The following is a 19,886-nucleotide window of genomic DNA, read 5'->3' as shown; positions in this document are numbered from 1 at the left end:
GATAATAACATGTCAAAGAATTATTGCATTACCTTTGGGATTTTGAGGCATATTTGTTTAAATGTATCATGTCGAACATGCATCAGGTTTTCCTGACATCAAAAAAATATATACTTTGTAAACAAGGGAAGGATTATGTCAAGAATTGTGAGAGAACAGTGATCATGGTTTTAAGGGTTTTTAGTTCTTCACGGTATTACGATACTTCTATCTTGATGAACATTTATTGTTCCACGTAAGTCAAGATACACAATATGGAATTGTGTGAAAGTTATGAGTGGGGGCTATCCAATAAGAAATCCTTCCTAAGTTCATGTGTGATTAAAAGCCTCCTTCCTTTCTAGAGATCTAAGATCACAGCAAAATCCAAAAGCATAGCCACTTTTCTCACCTCAAATCGGGTCCATTTGGCCTGGATGGTGGCTGCCAAGAAATCCCAACACACGATTCACTTAGTGGAATCGCAGACAACGAGCGAACGTCGTGAGGCAGGGTGGGGTGGGTGGTGACATGGGTAGGTAAACTCTCCGTGCATCCTCCTAGGTACCCGTTACCCGCTGAGCAAGCCACAATGGTGACAGAATAATTAGTGAAAGGAATCAGATGAGTAATTACTTGACTTAACACTGAGGAAGTAACATTGGTCATTGTGATGTGAGGGTCTGGCATACGGATCTCATAGCTAAGTATGTCTCCATTCTGCACGAGTGGGGGTTTCCAAGTGACCTGAAAGAAAAGATAAACTTAGAATCAGATGGCAACACAGGAACAGAGCAACTGAAGCTCACAAGGCCTAGAATTTGGCTCTGTCTGTTTTCAGTTAAGTCACTTTTTAAATGTGTGCTTTCGACTTCGCCTTTTGCACTGGACAGTAATGAAGGGTTTGGGACTAACTAGCGGTACAGGAGGAACTACATGAAATGCTATTTCCTGGGTTCGGCTGTTACTCCTAATTCTTTCTAGGACTGTCAGACTAATACACACCTTACCGATTCCTCTCCACTGTGGGGATTCTGAGTACACACGGTGTACACAGGGAGAGAATCCACACATCCACTCGCATCAGTGGGGCAGCAGCAGGATTTGATAGTTTTCTTGTTTCTAACATTAAATGAAACATCAGAACCCCTTGCTTTGCATTGTTACTACTCTAAATATGTCACTACTCTTTTTTTTTGGGTGGGAGGGAATGGAAGGGCCGGGGAGGGTCATTATTTCCATTTTCTGAGGATGCACAATGGAGTTCCTGAATTTCACTTGTGCATAATGTAAAGCAGTAACAATAGCTCCTAGTCTCAACTATAAAAGATGTACAGAAAGCTTTTAAAACGGCAAGCAAAGGATGGTCCTGCTTAACGGGCCCATGGACTTGAACATCAGAAGTGAACGACATTTGACGATGGAATACCATGTCTAGCATTCCTTTTCTCTTCTGGCTGGATTCTGTAAGCGCATAGTGGTAATACCTTTTTTCTCTTGGGCAGAAAGGACCCTAGCAAAATGTGCACAGGTCATGAAAAAATCATTTATTTACACGCTATCCTTGGTCATCTCCTTTATCGTCGCCTTGCAATGGTCCTTAAATGTTAGACTATGCATTTCATCTCCTGAATAGACTATAAGCTTCTTGATAGCAGGGCCCACCTTGCATACCCATTTAATGCAGTGCACAGAGACACAGAGTTCAGTAAGTAACTACAGTCACGGCTGATTCAATTATATTTTTGCTCAGCGTACAGCTATTTTGAAATTTTGAAAGACAGATTTCTACAAAGTGACATAGTGATGTCTACTTTTACAACTCTATACTAAACCAAAGTCAGGAAAAAAAATAGAAAAATTAAAATAAAGAAGGACTGACTAAAACTGTCTGTCTTAAATCAAAGAGAAAACATTTTTTCCAGAAAGCACATCAATTAAGATTCCCATCGGGTAGTTTTATTAATAAGTGGTGACAAAACGGGCCCCACTACATGTCAGCTGGATAGTTGTTTGATGATTACTAATGTACAATGAACAACGGGCTGATGCCTACCCAATTTTACTACGTGGCATGAAATCATTGCTAAATTTAAAATCTTCTTGGGGAGTTCCATACGGTGCTGGAGTGAAAACAATGTTTAAATATGCTCCTTATGAGCATACGTATGAAAAGGTGAACTGGGTTCAGTGTATACGTTAACTTTGGAAGGACTGACGTGTGATGGAATTAAGTCCTTCCATCCAGGAGGACAGCCCATCCTCCACAGGTTGCAGTGTGAAGTTGAGTCATGGGTCTTGGACCCGTATTGCTTGGGTGCGAAGCCCAACTCTTACTCCTTATGTAATCTTAGGCAGGCTACTTAATCTCTCCATTCTCAGTTTTCCTGACTGTATATTAGGGATAATCATAGCATCTATCTGACAGAGTTGCAGTCAGCATTAAATGAGAGCAAATCCTGGAACTTAATACGAACCCAATAAACATTAGTAGTCATTATTTTTTCCTTCCATAAGATTTCATAATGTCTTTTTTCTAATATAATTTATGGTTTGATTTAAGCGGACATCAAAAACTTCCCCTCTGCCAAAATAAGTGAGAATAATGACTAAGACTCAATCCCTTACTTTGGTGAGGAGTACACACTATGGTAAAGCTACGCGTGGAGGCTATCCGGGTAACACAACTGTTCCTGGTGAGAGCCTGTGAGAGTCAGCTCTCTATCCAAGCTGATCTATATTTTAGCAAGCTGACAAGTCATGTATATTGTTTCATTCCTGGAGGAGTTTACAAAAATCAAAAAAGGGGGTGAAAAAAAGAAACAGCCAGTCAACTTGTTTGGGATATGTTCAATCATCGTTTATACATGCTAAATCAGGTACACTTGTGCATTGTTCTAAAAATACGTGTTCTTTTTCAGATCTGCCTTGCTATTAGATGTTTGTTACAAAGAGTCCGGAATAATCTCCATTAGGTAGTTTGCCTCTGTGAAGGGACTATGTTGATGTATCATATTGATCGGGATCGCTACCAAAGTTTTGCAAAATTCCCTCAGGATTAAAACAAAAAGTCATTTCTAGAATGATTAATAACTCTAGGTTTGTGTGCGGTTTTCTTTTGTGTTGTTTTTCCTTTGAATGAAGAGCAATTCTTAAGATTGCCCAATTCATATAGCAAACATTATACATCATGTACTTCAAATGAATTTCCTTACAGTGTTTCAGCCCTGGAGTTCTATACACTTTTGATATTTCTATCAAAATTCTGGGTTGCTTTGACCAGTCTCACATTGAAATGAACTAATAAAGACTTTTAAAAATCGCTTTCAGTGTGTAGGTTCGATTAAATTTCTTTGACAGTTTCCACGATGTAGCTTCACCTTGTGTTTGCTTTTGGTTGGGGAGAGAGAGCACGCCACACAGATCCATGTAATAATTTCAACAGATCAACTCTGCTGTTATGCAAATGTCCTTTGTTTTGTGCTCTGGTGAGCAAGCTCCTGCGCCAGGGCTTTTGGCAGTAGTACAAGACCAATCCATGGAAGCATGCGTGTATTTACACAAAAGAGGCTTCTAAGCTACAAAACTCCCTCCTGTTTGGTTACACTAATTTCCCTTGAATGAAGTTTGTATGCAAGCCAAAACAATGGTCGTTATCCTGTCCTCCAGAGCTCATTCCCAGTAGAAGGAGGTGAATAATTGAACACTTTCTAGATAGCCCAGTAATATGTTATTTTTATTTCTTTCCCCATCATTTTGATTCTCTGGTCATTAAAAAAAAATCGGAATATTGGTAATTGAAACATTTGCTAATAGGCTAATCCATCCCTCTGTATTTCCCCATCTCTTCTCATTTTCTGATCTATTTCAACCTGACGTGGTTGTTAAGCTAAGCATCCCATGGTGACATTCAAAATATTTCAGGTGTGTGAGGCAAATGGACACATCTCAACAATTAAGGGGATACAGGGAAGGATGAAAAACTGATGTCGGATTCAAGACAGTTTGGGCCAAAGGCCAAAACCCTGTTTCTCCAGTGAACGCCTAAAATAACAAATGTGTGTGCATTATGTCAGTAGATGGCTCTGTTCAACACAGAGTCAATCCAGGGTAACGTCCCTAGTCTGCAAAGGAGACAGAGCGGCCGGAATCCTACCTGGGCTGCATCGGGTCCCAGCACGTGCACCACCGGTGGCTGCACCCCAGCAGGCCGCGAGGGTCTCGTGGTCACTTCTGCCCACGCACTGCTGTTTGTACCTCCATTCATAGTGGTCATCAGTACGCGGTACTCATACTTTGTCCACGGGCTTAGAGCAGAAGTCTGGTCAATAAACCGCATGGAGTGACGACTTGGGAGCGTCACCAGGGTAGTAACTTCTTCCTGCCCTTGAGCTCTTCTCTCAATTGTAAAGTTCTCCACCAAGCCGTTGGGGTGGGTGGGGGGTTGCCAAGAGAGAATCACAGATGTCGGGGTATCAGAGAACAGCTGTGGACTTGGGATTCCTTCTGGTGCGTCTGGGAGTGTCCATACCGTCCGGGACCCTCGTGACAGGGAACACCCTTTTGAAGTACAGGCTTCCACCTGAAACATTTGGGCAGTTGATGGGCGCAAATGGGTCACTGTGCAATTAGTGACATTTCCAGAAGTTTTGCAGGACAGATGGCCGTGCTGGTAGACGTTATAATGGGTAATAATCCCGTTGCACTTTAAAGGCTGCTGCCAGGTGACCAACGTTGCTCTTGACTTCACGTCCAGAAGGATCGGAGGGTCGATAGGCCCAGGTCCTATACAGTAGAATAAATCCAAAATGTGATACCTCTTGGAAACTTCACACGTCTCTTTAAAATAAAGCTCAAATGAGTCATAAGTCTCCTCTAAGGACATGAAATGGAACACTCGGTAAAGCCAATCAGTAAATACATAAGCTCCCTAAAGACGAGGACCATCACCCTTTGCTCGTAAGTACCTGTTGAATATCATTGAACTAAATAGCCATTTTCCTTCGTACGATGACTTTATCAAAACCATTTCTTGTTATTAAAGCTAATGCTTAAAAACATCACGAGGGCTTTTTTTGAAATCAAGATAGGAGAAGAGAAATATATTCGAGGGCAGTTGTAATCACAGTTCTAGCTTCTGCCACATCTTTTTTTCCTAGGGCCTCAGTAACTAACTATAATCAGTAACCCTATCATAACAAACCTGCATAGTTTACAGCCCAGTAAAATCCTTCCGCATCGCTCATTATATATTCCATATTATAGTACTGTTTCTATTTATCATTCTAATCCATGTTTCGCAATTTATCTACTCCCTGTTAATATTATAGGTGATTTTTTACTGTGACTGTGACAGAAGCTGCCGATTTAGCTCTTTCACCTACTGATAAATAAACAATGCACAGATCTGACCTTTAGGTTAACAGGTTTTATGCTTGCTCCACTCAGCACTCTAACTGATTCAATTATCATAAAGGTTCAGGAGGCTCCATGAATACTGAAAAAGGCGCGCCATATGCCTGCCTAGGTGTTGTGGAACAGCAACTATTCTGCAGCCCTCCAGAGAAATTCCTTAATTGTAAATAATTTCACCACGAGACATAATCAAGTCACCTTGAATGCAAACCCCTCAGCCTGCGGAGGTAAAGTGTTATTTAAGCTTTACTGGGCTGCGTTAAATTCTGCAATTTGAAGGGCTGTTAAGTTTTTCAATTGAAATTTCATTTAAAATGCAGGTGCTTTTTATTATATCGAGGCTTTACTGCTCTCTAGGTACAAGCAAGAACATGGTGCAATAACACAAATCTGGCTCAATCACTGATCAGTAACAGCTGTAATTCCAGAACATTTAGCATTCTTATAAACCATGGCCTGAAATCTATAAATTGCTACAACAGATCAAGAAAATACTATAGTCCCCTTTTCGGCCCTCAGCGATTTTGACGTTTATGAGATTTTTTTTCTGTGAACATTAGATTTTATGGAAAAATCTTTAAAAAAGACATACTCGGATTTAGTAATTGTTTCAAACAGCATTGATTAGGTGAGTGTGTGTGTGATTCAGTGTTACTCTGAGGGGTTAGGGTTTAGATATAACCGCCGCTTCACAAAATCAGTGACCACAATATAGCCGGTTGCATGAGCGCACTGTCACACGACATGATCCACATATTTGTCACCAACTGGACTGATGGTAGAATCATAATTACTTTTTGAGAGGAAAGATGTTACAGTGCACAAACCCTGACATCAAGTCATTTCTGACAATTTGGTAGAGAAAAATATTGAAGAGAAAAATATCCTAAAAATAAAGGGATATGGATATAAATCACATTTTTTCGTTTTAGCCTGTTGTAAGCTTTCATTTTAAAGCTTTCTTAAAAGCACTGTGACACTTCTTACTTTTGCTCTCCAGGATACAGTAGCAGTGGCAATTATTTTATATATCAAAATAGGAATACGGATCCAGTCTTACCGCGTTTCCACGAAAATAAGACCTAACCGGAAAACAAGCCCTAGCATGATTTTTCAGGATGACATCCCCTGAACATAAGCGCTAATGCATCTTTTGGAGCAAACTTTAATATAAGACCCAGTCTTATCTTTGGGGAAACACGGTATTTATACTTGTCCTCCAGATTTGGCTATGTCTCAAAGCAAATTTAGTTTTGGAAAACTAAATCCTCTGAGATTTGGGCCTATAAAATCAATTCTGGATTGAAGTCTTTCATATCTAACGCTATCTCACCCTCACTCCCTAAAAAAAAAAAAATAGTAATAATAACACACATAAAAATCAGAATATTTTCTATTAGGGTTTTACCAGGGTCTTGAATAATTATTTCTCATAGGTGTACTACCAAGCTGTGAGATTCTTCGGGGAAAAGAAATAACAACGATGCAGTTTGTTCTCTGTTATGGTGGGATACGACTTTTATTTCTCTTGAATAAGATGATAAGAGTTATAGGTGCAACATCCATGATAATGAGATGAACTTTCTCTCCACAGAACACAGGCTTTCCTTAAGATGATCACTTATCTTGGGAAAGAAGAAATGTTCAATTGCATGACTTTTTTCCCCCTTAAAAGCCAACATACATTTTATAAGCTTCCCGTTCTTGCTGAGTAGGTTCCCCTAATTCTTGCTGCAAGAAGAGTCCCTTAACTTGTGTAATTCAGGAGAGAAGCTGAAGGCAGCTTAATTAGCTCCGCTGGCTAAGGAAGTGTTAAAACCTGACTCCTGGCACTCTTTCAATTCGGTGCTTTAAAATGATAAGCCGAATCCTCCAATTCTATATACAAATCAACTGGCGTGCTACTGCATGGTTGAAAGGGTCACCACAATTATGTAAAACATGAGTAATAACTATAATTGGGGCAGTTTGCTAATACAATAAAAAGCTCTGAACATGAGAAAAGTTATGCTCACAGCAGTAGCGATCACTTTCTAAAGTAAGAATTCATGGATGAAATGACATGAAAAAGATGGTTATAAAATTTTAATGGAATGATAAAAGGCAAAAGTCAGCCTCTCAGCTGAATTCTTAAAATCCCTATATATCACAATCAGCTCCTTAACTGTAAAATCAATGTGGGGTATAACATGTTGTCAATGCAGCTGTCACTGGAGGGGAGGCTGGGAAGTATGACAGCCACACAGCTCAGCTGGCCAGTGATGAAAATACATCCGCACAGCTCTCTCCGTGGGTGTAATTGTTTAGAGAACTCCCTCCTGGACCTACGAACAGGGGCAGCCTTTCGGCTCAGATCACTGACTCATATTTCAGACCATTTCATTACAGCATTAATAACGGGAAGTAGTTTCATTTTGGCAAATGAAATGATATTTTATGGGAAACTATTTTGCTCATCAGTTTCTAAAGTTCAGAGCCAGCCTAAAATAGACTAAGAAATTTGTTAATGAAGGGGTCTGCTTATTTATTTTTATACTCAGGTGTGTACACTGGAAAGGGTGTGTGTGTGTGTGTATGTGTGGATGAACAGTTCGACTCACTCACACCTCTAGTGTGTATATAACTTTCAGTGGTTTTTATAGGTCTTTCACACTTTTTTCTATTAGAGTTACCCATAATTGGTCAGTTTTCCTGTTAAGTTCTCATTACTGTCCCAAAGTGACTTTTTACCATTCTAATTAAAAGTTCACTCAGTTTAAAAGCTCTTTTCAGTAATATTAACTCCATGAGTGAATATTCCTTAAATTTGCCAATGGATTAAAAATCACAGTGGCAAATATATGGATGTATAATTACGTCGCATAATATATTATATGTTAACAGTTAATGTGGCCTTTTGATATTCACTACTGATATGTTATCAGAAGAGCAGAGTGATGGATTCTGCCGTCCCTTTAATCATGAATTCTTTTTATCAATATATTATTTATACCCCAACTACCTCCCAAAAGGATTTTATACAGCTCATAAGACTTAAATGTAATAGGATCAATAAAATAAAGACAAAGAAACGTTAATCTTGTGATGATGAAGAGGGTACAATAACCGTATCTCAAAATAAATATTAAGAATGGGCACTATGGCTTTGCACACACACACTCACACACACAAAGAACATTCAGCTTCTTGACAACTGATAAAATAGGAAAAGGGCTAGTAACACAGGCATCATTATTTAATACAAGGACTAGAAGGTGTTGAAATGGAAAGGATGCTATTGGATAGTCTGAAAGAAGGAGAAGAACCGATATTGGAAAATATTTTTCTCCATTTGCCCTGAGACCAGGGCCATAGAGTACACGTTAGGAAGAATGCTCTGTCTTCCAGAACTGGGGCATAATGTGCAGTAAAGAGCTATGGATTCTTCCTGGAAAGTTTGGGACAGAAAGTTAAATAATTTGATGTGAGAATTCATAAAGGCAGAAAATAGTTAAAAAAGAAAGAGTTTCCAAATTTGGAAAAGCGATGTGCCTTATGTGTCCCACGGAAACTCAAGAGCTCCAGAGGGAAACTGAGCCCAGGTGACAGAACTTTTCATGGATCAATCCATCTTTCCAAAGGATTTTTGTTGGTCACTTTTAGCTTTTGACCTTAGGATATAAAAATAAGAATATTTGCGTTTAAAATAATAAATGTTTGCGTGTATTAATTCTGGAAATGCATGAATTTGAGGGGTGGAATCTATGCAACAGGAAACAAAGTATGCAGTGACATACCTACAGAGCCACTTGGCTCTCAAAATCAGCAGATGAAATAATTTACTTCTCATCATGAGTTTTCTGCTATGGGTAAAACAGATACCCACATCACTGAAAGGATACACATGTCAGCATTTAGAATATTTAAAGCAATTACAAAACACACTTGGAACAGAGAAAACAAAATAATCGTGCAGCACTACTGAAATGTATTGTTCACATTCCCTCATAAAATAAAATAAAATCTACTGATACAAATATGTTCCATCCTCATTTAAACCGTTCCTATGTTTCTCTCTCACAGAATACTCCTAAGATGCAGGTGAAGACTTTCAATTCTAAAACACACTAACAAAAAGATGTTCACCATGCAATATTCATTTTAAAATCTAAATATTCTTAAGGGCACAAATACTTGTATTAAATGATTTGGAAAATCCTGCTCTAACATGATTGTGACCAATTAACCATACCACGTTTTTACTTCCTCTCTCTGTCACAAGGACTCAGAGTGTTTTACTCTCATTATAGGTTGTGAGAATAAGAACAAGAAACAGAGGTTTCCTATTGAAAATCCCTTTCTATGTATCCCTCCCTGCTTCATTTGGAAATAGCACATGGTTTGGGGCTAGCAGGAGCCTCTCTAATTAGAGCATTCATTATCCTAGTCAGACAGGTAATGTTGAACCAAAGGGACAGCTCGTAGGCTGCCTTTTACCAAGGCAAAGAAAGACAGCTTTGGGGATTTCCTTGTCTTCTGTCTGCCTCTGATCGTCACCCTCCTTCTCAGAGGCCGAAACCACTCAGGGCAGAACACCCTGGAAGCAGCCCGCCAGGGCTTGTGTGTCAGTGGACACCTCCTATAGCAATTGCTTTTTCTGCCTTCTTCTGGACCAATGGGAAGGAAGTCAATTTGAGATTTGATATAAAAGTGAACTCCAGATATAAACCATTCCCTTTTCCCTCTCCTGGTCTTCTCCAGCACGGCTTTCCTGACACCCCATGTGGAGGGGCTTGCTCTCACAGAAGTCTCAGCGCTGCGTACTCTAACTGCATTTATACTCTACGTTCCCCCTTGCCAGACAGTGGGTACCTCAATGAAAGAACCGTGTTTTATTCATCCGTGTAACTTTCACATCTCTTTCAGTCCCTGGGACATGGCAGGTACCAGCTAAAGTTAGCTTGGTCTAACTTTAGACCAAGTGTTCTCATGGATTTGTAACATGAAACTCTTTTTAAATCAGTACTTCACTAACCATCTGGGGGCACCTGGTCTGTGTCAGACTCTCCACCAGGCACTGGATATGCAATGAGACGTGAGCAGAGTCCCAGGTCCTGAGTTACACTCCAGAAGAGGACATTCATGGTGCACAGGAAAATACAAACCAAAATTCTACGGTAACAAATGAGGGAAGGCTTCACAGAGGAGGTGACAGTTGAACTGAGGCTTAATGAATGAGTAGAATTTTGCCACAAATAAGAAAGACATGTTTTCTGTTAGATACAGATTTCAATGAACATTGCAATGTCTTTCTGTCTTATTCGAGAAGAACCTCTGTTCCTTGTAAACTGCGATGAGAATCTCAAAGATGAAGTAAAGGGGGAAATGCTCAAAAATACTGATGGGAAGAGTAAGCAGGACCCAGATCCTGGGATAATTTCCCTTCTTGTTTAATCTTTTGCTCACAGAGGTGTAAATGTAAAATATATATATATATATATATATATATATATATATATATATATATATATGATCTAATATTCTGAGTAAATACAATATGTTCATAGTATTTAAAATCTTACCATGTAGAAAATATGATAAACTCCCTATCTCAGAATATTCCAGTCAAAACTCATGAATAGTCTGTTAGCAAAATAATGAACACAGGAAAACACTGTCTAAGTAAATCTACAGAGAACTATTCAAATTGCCCAAATTTATTTAATAATGCTTCTTAGATTAGCGGTTAAATCATAAATGTGGCGTTTTTAACCACCAATTTGGTGAAATGATCAAATTTTTAAAGGCTTTTAAGAATACTTGACAACTGAATGGCCAGTTTTTTTGTTGTTGTTGTTGCTTTTTGGTTTTGGAGTTAGAGAAGTGAGTTTAGAAAACAGTCTCATTTTCATTAGGTTGAACTAGGTCCTTATGGATACCTTATTACGTTTGTTGTTAAAATCACAAATAAAGAGATGGTCCATATGTCAATCTTGTTACCAGAAACCTTGAAAGAAACAGATTATCTGACTTTCATTGGTCTGGGGAATCTGTATTTTTAAGAAAAGTGGGTTGTCTCATATTTGACACAGGGAAGGATTTCAGTAGCCCAAACATTCACGCTGAAGTCAGAAGAAAGGTGCCCCTCCAGCCAACTACAATCTCTAGGTGGATAAACTGCACAGAAAACAATTGTAAATTCACAAGAGAGTGGAAACAATAAGATAATCAGGGCTGATGGTTATTTCTGGTTGAAAGATACCAACCATTTTAGCTGCTAGGCAAGTGTCTGCCTTCCTGTCATTAATTGCATGCTCCTAAGGCCTAACACAACGTTAATGAATTTTTGTAAGCTGCAGACATGCAAGGTTCCTGGACTGCCGGCAGCACATAAAAACAAAACAAATAAACAAACAAACAAAAACTTGTCTTATTTCCATTTATCTGGTCGCAAAGAGTCAAACACTCTACTGACCGAGTTCACTGAAAAGAACATCTTTGTCAACGCACGTTTAACAGGATTTAAAATACTCATAGGAAATGTGCATTATTATTATTATTTGGTGTCAGCACACTGGATTTTTAAAAAAAATGTATGGAATTGGATATTGGTGGCACAGTGATGTAAATAACAAATTATTATTATTTTTTAAATCTATTAAAATTCCTTCCAGTCCTTCTCTGTCCATGAGAACTTCTTTTTGCACCTAAGCATTTGTTTCTCTGGCGATCGTTCATTTCCTGCCTGGGTTTCTCTTCCTGGTCTCATCTGTGTCACAGACGATGAAAATCGCAGGTTTGCTGTGTGACACTAAAAATATTGCCATCGGTGACCGTTTTTGGCACCCAGACGTTTTGAGGCTTTGGCTGATGTAGAAAGGTGCTTACGGATGGTCTGAAATTAAATGTGGGCATGCGGGGACATCCCTGCTTCATTCTGTAACATGATATGTAGAATTTCGACAGTAGAAATCGCATTTTGGTGAATGGGAGGCAGCAGGCAGGATGGAGGAGGAAGGGTGATTCTGGCAATGGAGCTGTCAGCCTGGGTGGTTTTATAAGCAACGCTCCGAAGCCTTGACAGAAAAACTGCTTGCGCTCAATGCCAATCACTTAGCCTTTGTCAACTCAATTGCACAGCCTTTCTGCGATGGCATCCGTCTCCACTGACACCCCAAATACAGAGTGCACTGTCATCACGTCTCAGGGGTGAGCACGCATGGGGACTTAACCCAGAGGGGCCAATGGGCAGCCTCTCGGTCTTCGCTAATGTGCACGACTGCATGGCAGGGGCATGGAGCCAGGGAAGGAAGGGGCATGCGTTTCAGGGAAAGGATTTCAATGGAAATGATGGCTGGGTTTCTTGACTTAATTCCTGCTATAGAATCAAGCGTTACTAAGTCTTACCTAAGGGAGATGAAGGATTAATACCACTCTCTTGGAACCCAGGCCCTAAAAATCACAAAGAAGGCAGTGTGTCTGTGCATGAAAATTCTAAGCACAGAGAGTCTGTAAGACTTGTTTTATGGTAAGATGAGGCAGGAGGTAAGTGTTCTCCACAAAGCATGCTGTGCCATTTGGTACTTCACAATATTTTGAACTTTAGGTAGATGCTTATTCCCTGACTGTAGATAGGAGACCATCGACCCCATTTAATAAGAACCACCACTGAGATAATCCAACTGTGACCCTTTCTCTCTGGGAATAGACATGATGGGTGCCCCCCCCCAAAAAAAAAAAAAGACTATTCCCTCCTTTTCCAGTGTGGCATTCTATGGAGCCATCACCTCTGCACTGTGTTGAATAATTATTTTCCGATCATTGTTATCGAGTACCATCTACATCTAAAAGGAAATTAAACATATATTTTCAGTTTATTTAATGTTTCTTCAAGACTCTGTTCTGAGTGTGACCTCTCCAGTTCATGAATCTGTATACAGTTGGCGACCATGCTACCAGATTCCTCAGAGTGTATGTAACCTTCCCCCCAACAGGTGTGTAGGTGCGCTGACGGGTACATTCATGCTTTCAGGTTCTCGGGTGTTATTTACTGCACCATATCAATAATTCCCCAAATGGTACTCTTGAGAACAGAAGAACTGGAGGTGCCTTTGTGAAGTACCTAACTTGTTCTCAGGGAATAGTTACGAATTGGAGAAATGGATGAAGTATTATGCAATATTGTTTATAACAGGTTTTTGTAAAACAAAGTAAGGTTTAAGGAAGGTAAGTAGTTCTGCTTCTATCTTATTTGATGTCTTATCCTCACTAAAATAATACAATTAAGGATACTGTAGAACTGAAAGAATCTACTTAATATGCAATTGATATTCTTTCAACCACCATGCCTTCTGACTAACAGCTAGTCTTCTGAAAGTCACCCAGTTCCCCACTGTATATGGAGCTAGAATGGCAATTGGCCAACAGGGCAACATCCTAAGAAGCCTCTGATTAAAAGACTTCACAAGATTAACTCTAAAAACCACCTTCCTCAAAGATACAGTGTCCTCATTCACTCTGTGTAGCTTGATTTAATTTCTAATTTTTCTAAAAAAAAGCTATACTTCCATATATTAATAGATGCTTTTATAGATGCAATTTATATAAAACTATTATGTCCATGTGTTTATTTCCTACATATAACCTAGTAAACACATACATATGCAAACATAACTCTTTCACACACACACACACACAAAAAAACACAGAAAATTCTCTTAACTGGTTGAATAAGGCAATGCCAATGTACGCTATGTATGACATGAAGAATCACTGTGAACAGATTACACTTCTCTATTCTGGAGGCTGTGTTTCGGGTGCAAGGAAAAGTACCGTGGAATCTCTTTCCAGGAGAAGGTACAATGATGCTCTAAGCATCCTCACAAGGTAGGGACCATTCTCCATGGTCTTCTACCTGCCCTAACTCCTTCAGAGCAGTGAACATTGTAACATCTGGTCATAGACTAGAAGATGACACCCTTCCTCTTGTGGGTGTCATCTAGATGTGTCCTGAAAGATACAGTGGGGTCACATCACCTTTTATTGTGAATTACTTCTGTCTGTCTGTACACTCAACCCATCAACCCTCCAAGCTCACATTTCTCTTCTTTCTGGACAGTCCGACCACCCTTGCCTGCAAAAGACTATTGCCACTAAATGTCAAGAAAATAGGGAAGACTTATTTCTTTGTTTAGAAAAACTGAAGAGTGTTAAGATGTCCCAGAGGAGAGAACACTTGGCGGTGAGTTGTCCAGGTCACTTACTGTCCTCTGCCGTCATGAACAGACTCCAAGAACTATGTGCAGTGCCAAATCCATTGGAGACAACCAACTGGAACTCATACTCCGTGTACGGCTGGAGATCTCTTACTTCATGGCCTAACGATGCAGACGGATTGGAAAATAACCTGTGGGAAAGAAATGTCAGTTAGGAAGCTTTAGACATTCAAAGAAATAATTTAAAAATACAGAATCTGATTGCAAAGAATTTTCAGATAATGTCAACATACATGAAATGCTGCAATTTTTTGTCATCACATGGTATCTCTTTGAAAATAAGTAGCCATTTGGCTGAGGGTTTGTAATATTGCATTTACATGAGCTGTAAATTCTAGTAGCATCGAGTAAATTCTAGCCTAGTATTGAGAATGATGCCATGTGGAATTTGTGAAGTATTGTAATTGTGTAGCCACAGTTCAGATTGCATTTTGCGGGGTTCGGGTATGTGCATGCATGATGCAATACACGTGCTCATGAAAAGCTACAGGGGAAGAAGCCTTCTTTTAAATGCAATATGAAAGAAAGAAAAGGTATTTTTGGAAAGCAAATGAGTATCTTAGAGTACTGCTTGTTTTCTGCTTGTTTGGACTATCAAAAGGGGGCCTTTATGTATTGCAAATGAGAACTGACCTATTGCTCAAAAATCGAAATTTATATAATGTTATTAACCAGTGTTACCCCAATAAATTTAATTAAAAAAAACACACACACAAAGAGAAGATAACATTACTTCTGTCTGCATTGTGAAACCTGGGGAACAGGTAGATGGGTGAACACAGGAGAGCGCTCACTCTAGAAATCCACGGGTGGAGTGGCCAGGCCTCATCCGGAGTTGGTATCGGGGTGAGCCGGGGGCGTTGTTGCGAGCTGGTGTAGACCAGAGAACCTGAAGACTGGTTGGAGTGGCAGATGAAAGCCTCGGAGGCAGCACGCCATCTGGAGCTGTCCAAAAACACAGATGAATTAGAGCAGAGCAAACTGTAGCGAGCATATGCTGGACGGAAGGGAAACGCTCCGCATACTGGAAAAACTGCTCGCCAGGATCAACAACAACGTTAAACATGGTCCATTTAATTTAACATTTTCGTTCCTGAACTACTGTACTTCCTTATTGTTCATCTCAATGCAGTCACCTCAGTATTTCTGTCTTCAAAGCCAGCCGCCACACAGCAAGACAAATGAAGGGGCCGGGCATCCCCACCTGTACTTCCGTTCATCTAATTGAAACCGCGTAGGGGACGCAGCAAAGCAAATATTAAAGCACCCTTTTCATTTAACTTTTGCTCAATAATCAAGCAACAGAACAGCGAAGGAGCCCAGGTTTTTCATTTCTCCCATGTCACCTGCTGCCACTGAGTGTCCTTCTACTCAGGAACACAAGTGTTTTTTGTTGTTGTTGTTGTTGTTTGTTTGTTTTTTGACAAAGCTTTACCAAAACTGTATCTTTCTACAATGATAAATATTCCTGATTAGCTGAAATTAGCCATCCCAGTCTTAAGTCTCACCTATAAAAATATAAAAACAACTTCTTCCCACGTGTGTTTTAAATAATCAGGTGCCCCTTCTCACAGTGACACTGCCCTCATTCAGATATGTTGTGAGTGGGGGTATATGTGTTGCTCTCTCTAGTCTACTTGAATCTCTGGCAAATCTTCCCTGAATTCAGCATTACCGCTTGATATAATCTCTCAGGAAAATCTATGTGCATAGTTCTAGAAGGCCTAACAGGAATGAGTAAAACTAAAGTCTATTCCACTAAAAACATTGACAAGATGACTCTAGTTATTATTGTTTCCAACAAGTATAATTTGAATGAACCAATCAGATCAGAGTTTTGTTTCAAAGAGAGTCAAAAACTCAAAAGCAAATTACACAAAGCTCTGTGGCTTTAGGAAAATCCCCCAACAACTCCGAGTTTATGTTTCTTATCTTTAAAATGGAGATCCTATTTTTCCCTGGCAGGACTGCTACAGAGATCAGAGACAATGTAAATAAAGCACCTTATTTTGGGTCTTGGCAATTTTTAATTGTTAGTTATTATTATTATTATTATTTTATCGGTCTAACCTGAACTACCCTTAGCACAACTCAATTGCTACTATAATGTAATTTTTAGAAATATTCTGATTGTTGTAATACGAGCTCCTAATGACCGAGGATTACTAGAGGCCATTGGTGAAGAAGAGATCAAAATAATAAAAAAACAACATATATCAGGGTTCATTTTCAACTTTCTTTCATACATAACTTTATGTAATGTGTGAGTTTTACCTACTCTCCAATTCAGGAGAATCTGCCTGTGAACTGAGAGACTAATGAATGATCAGTGATGATGAAAATGGAAGAATTGGATTGCATGTTTCGTTCATCTGTTGTAAGGATTTTGAGTTCATCAATAATTCACTAATTTATTCAATAAACATTTACTGAGCCTCCATTGCGTGAGGAGTATCATTCTTTGTGTGGAGGGATAACAGCACGGAGTAAAGCAGACACAGCCCCTGACCCGATGGACCTTAATGTAAATGGAGTGGGCAAGCAGTGAACAAACGGATACATGAGATCACACCAGAGGGTGACATGTGCTCAGGGGAAAAATAAAGCAGGGTAAGGGAAGGGAAAGTGAAAAGGAATGTGCAATTTTAGTTATTGTACAATGATTCAGATTAGACAGGAAAGTCACACGGAGAACATGTCATTGGATGACACTTGAACAGAGACCTTAGTGACCTAAGGAAGGTGGTCATGCGCATGCCTGCAGGAAGACCAATGTCACCAGAGAGAGCAGGAAGTGCAAAGGCAGTGAGACGGGAAAAGCGCTGGTTATGTTTAAAGAACTGGGAAAAGCCAGTGTGGCTGGAGCAGCCAACGGAGAGGGAAAGGAAAAGAGGATGGAGGCATAGGCAGGGTCTAGATCCCTCTGGATCCTTTCTAGGTCTTAAAAGTCACAGTAAGGATTTTGGATGCCATTCTACGTGGGGTCGGGTGCCACTACAGGACATGAATAAAGGAAAGGGCATGATTTTAAACTGATGAAAGCTACTCAGTGCTAATGGAGGAGCGGGGACAAATGTAGAAATAGGGAAATCACCTATTGTAATGATCCAGGCAAAAGGTGACAGTAGCTTCGATTCGAGTGATAGCAGTGGAGGCGGAGATACATTTTGCCGTTGAGTGTGGAGTGCAACGTTGAGAGACAATAAGATGATGCCAGTGTTTTTTGGCCTAAACACCCAGGTGAATGGTGGTGCCATTACTGGGATGAGGAACACTGAGGGGAGACATTACTTACGGAGAGGTTCGGGAGCTCTGAATTGTGTTACATTTAAGAGGTAGGGTTTGCATCATTAGTGGAGACATCAGGATGATTGGAATTTGGATAGGCGTTGTGCATCAACGTATACTGGAGACATCTGATTGTCTATTTGTTAAAGGTCAACAGAATGATCCATAAGAGACTGGGCGAAATGATCATGCAGGGGAAGGAAGAATCAAATTTCTTGTGTGGGAGAGAGAGAGAGAGAGAGAGAGAGAGAGAGAGAGAGAGAGACAAGCCAGTGCACATGTGAACCAAAATGACAGGCAGTACATGCTGGCTGTTGAATAAAGCAGGGACAATTCACCCATTGTACAGAAGGGAATGCAGACATTGAGGCAACAGATGGAGAGACAGGTGGATTCACCGATAGGGGAAAAAAACAAAAATAATGATCTCTTCTGATGGCATCCATTTTCTCAGGGAGCAAAATAAAAGCTAAAGTATCAGCTTAGTGCCAACGTGTGAGAGTAAATTGGATGCTCAAAGAGAAACAAAATGGTATGAAACAGTTCTCTCAGTTAGTAGAAATGTGACATGACTAAGAAAGGCAATGAAACTGTTGCCCAGGGCCAGCATTCCAAAAAGTTAACTTTAAATCTTTGGTTTAAAGGACGTTCATCGCTAAAGACGTTTTAACTGGTATTTTATGTGTGAGCACAAATAGTTTTAGCAACGATGACTTCTTATTTGATATAGTCTTTAACTGATTTATGACGAATGCACATACAAAAAGAGCATGGGCAAAAATTAAAGTGCAAATTGCATAAGCCATGTCCCTCAGTTGAATATTTTTTCATTTAATTTTTCTGTGTCAAGGAATATAATGTTATAGATAATTCAAATTCTGAATAAAAATCAGCCCTAAGAAACTGTGAACATGAAGAATACAATAGAGTTTTAAATATGTACACAAAAACAATCTCTTCAAGTGTTAAAAACTGCATAACCATGGTACTAGAATAGAGAAGTGCCCAAAAGTAGACTTCATAATAATAAAGTATCTTGAATTCTCTTCTGAGTAAAAACACATACACACCAAAAAAAAAAACAAAAAAAAAAAAACGAAAAGTAAAAACAAAAACAAAAAACTGGTCCATTAAACTGGTCAGTCACACTCTGATAATATAAAGTTGCAAAGTATTTCCAAACAGAGTGATCGTCTTAAATTATTTACTCAGAACTATTCATTCTGCATGCTTTCAGTAACATTGAATTCTGTAAACCTTTCTTTCCCCTCTGGTTAACCCCTTTTATCCTAGACCTATTCCTTAGAGGCTCCTTAGCACCAAAGTAATAACTGGGAGCCAGCCATAATTCCACCCCTGGTTTCTTAACAGAAGAGCCGTGTATCTATCAGCTTGATATATTGTCTCCAAGATGCTATGTTGCTCAAAAAGCCTCTCTCAAATTTAATATGACCCTCACGGGGCAAGCACTCCACAGACAACCTCCTGAATCAACACATCTTGTCCAGTAAATACTAATTCTACAAGGCAACTGGATAAAACAGCTACCCCAACCTATAAATTCAAAGAAAGGGAGTTTTTAATAAAATTTCAAATTTAACCTTTTTGGGGAGGCAAAATGAATAAAAAACAGTAAGTAATAAATTAAATCACAGATTACACTATTCCAGCTGGTATAATCTTTTGACTGTTTTGATGGTTTTGTTCAACTTTTAAATGATGTATACTTCTGGACGCTTCCATATCCAAAACAACAAAAGAACAACGAAAACCAAACAGAACGCCCCAAACCTTTGCTCCATACAGATACGCAGAACTCTGGGGGGAGCTCTAAAAAAGCAAAACCAGAAAGAAGCTCTTCCAATCCACGTGGCTAGTGACTATTAAAGCTGCAGTGGCCAGAAGTGCAAAGTTTTGGGGACAAAATCAATTCACTGTGCTTCTCATATG

The 19,886-nt window shown here is 39.5% G+C and overlaps 1 protein-coding gene across 1 annotated transcript in view; it reads right to left on the bottom strand.

Moving 5' to 3' along the window:
- The window catches only part of USH2A (usherin), a 582,349-nt gene that overhangs the window by 203,860 nt on the left and 358,603 nt on the right, over positions 1-19,886 (bottom strand). Inside the window, exons 38-41 of the mRNA XM_074316330.1 lie at positions 15,443-15,593; positions 14,637-14,779; positions 4,136-4,764; positions 392-726 (exon numbers count right to left, since the gene is read on the bottom strand). Coding sequence (XP_074172431.1) covers positions 392-726; positions 4,136-4,764; positions 14,637-14,779; positions 15,443-15,593 — 1,258 coding nt within the window. The remainder of the gene's footprint in view (positions 1-391; positions 727-4,135; positions 4,765-14,636; positions 14,780-15,442; positions 15,594-19,886) is intronic.

The sequence above is a fragment of the Rhinolophus sinicus genome, linkage group LG12 (assembly GCF_036562045.2).
Source record: "Rhinolophus sinicus isolate RSC01 linkage group LG12, ASM3656204v1, whole genome shotgun sequence".
NCBI classification, from domain to species: Eukaryota; Metazoa; Chordata; class Mammalia; order Chiroptera; family Rhinolophidae; genus Rhinolophus; species Rhinolophus sinicus.
Note: the sequence above shows the minus strand (reverse complement) of the source record. Positions and strands in the feature narration are given on the sequence as shown.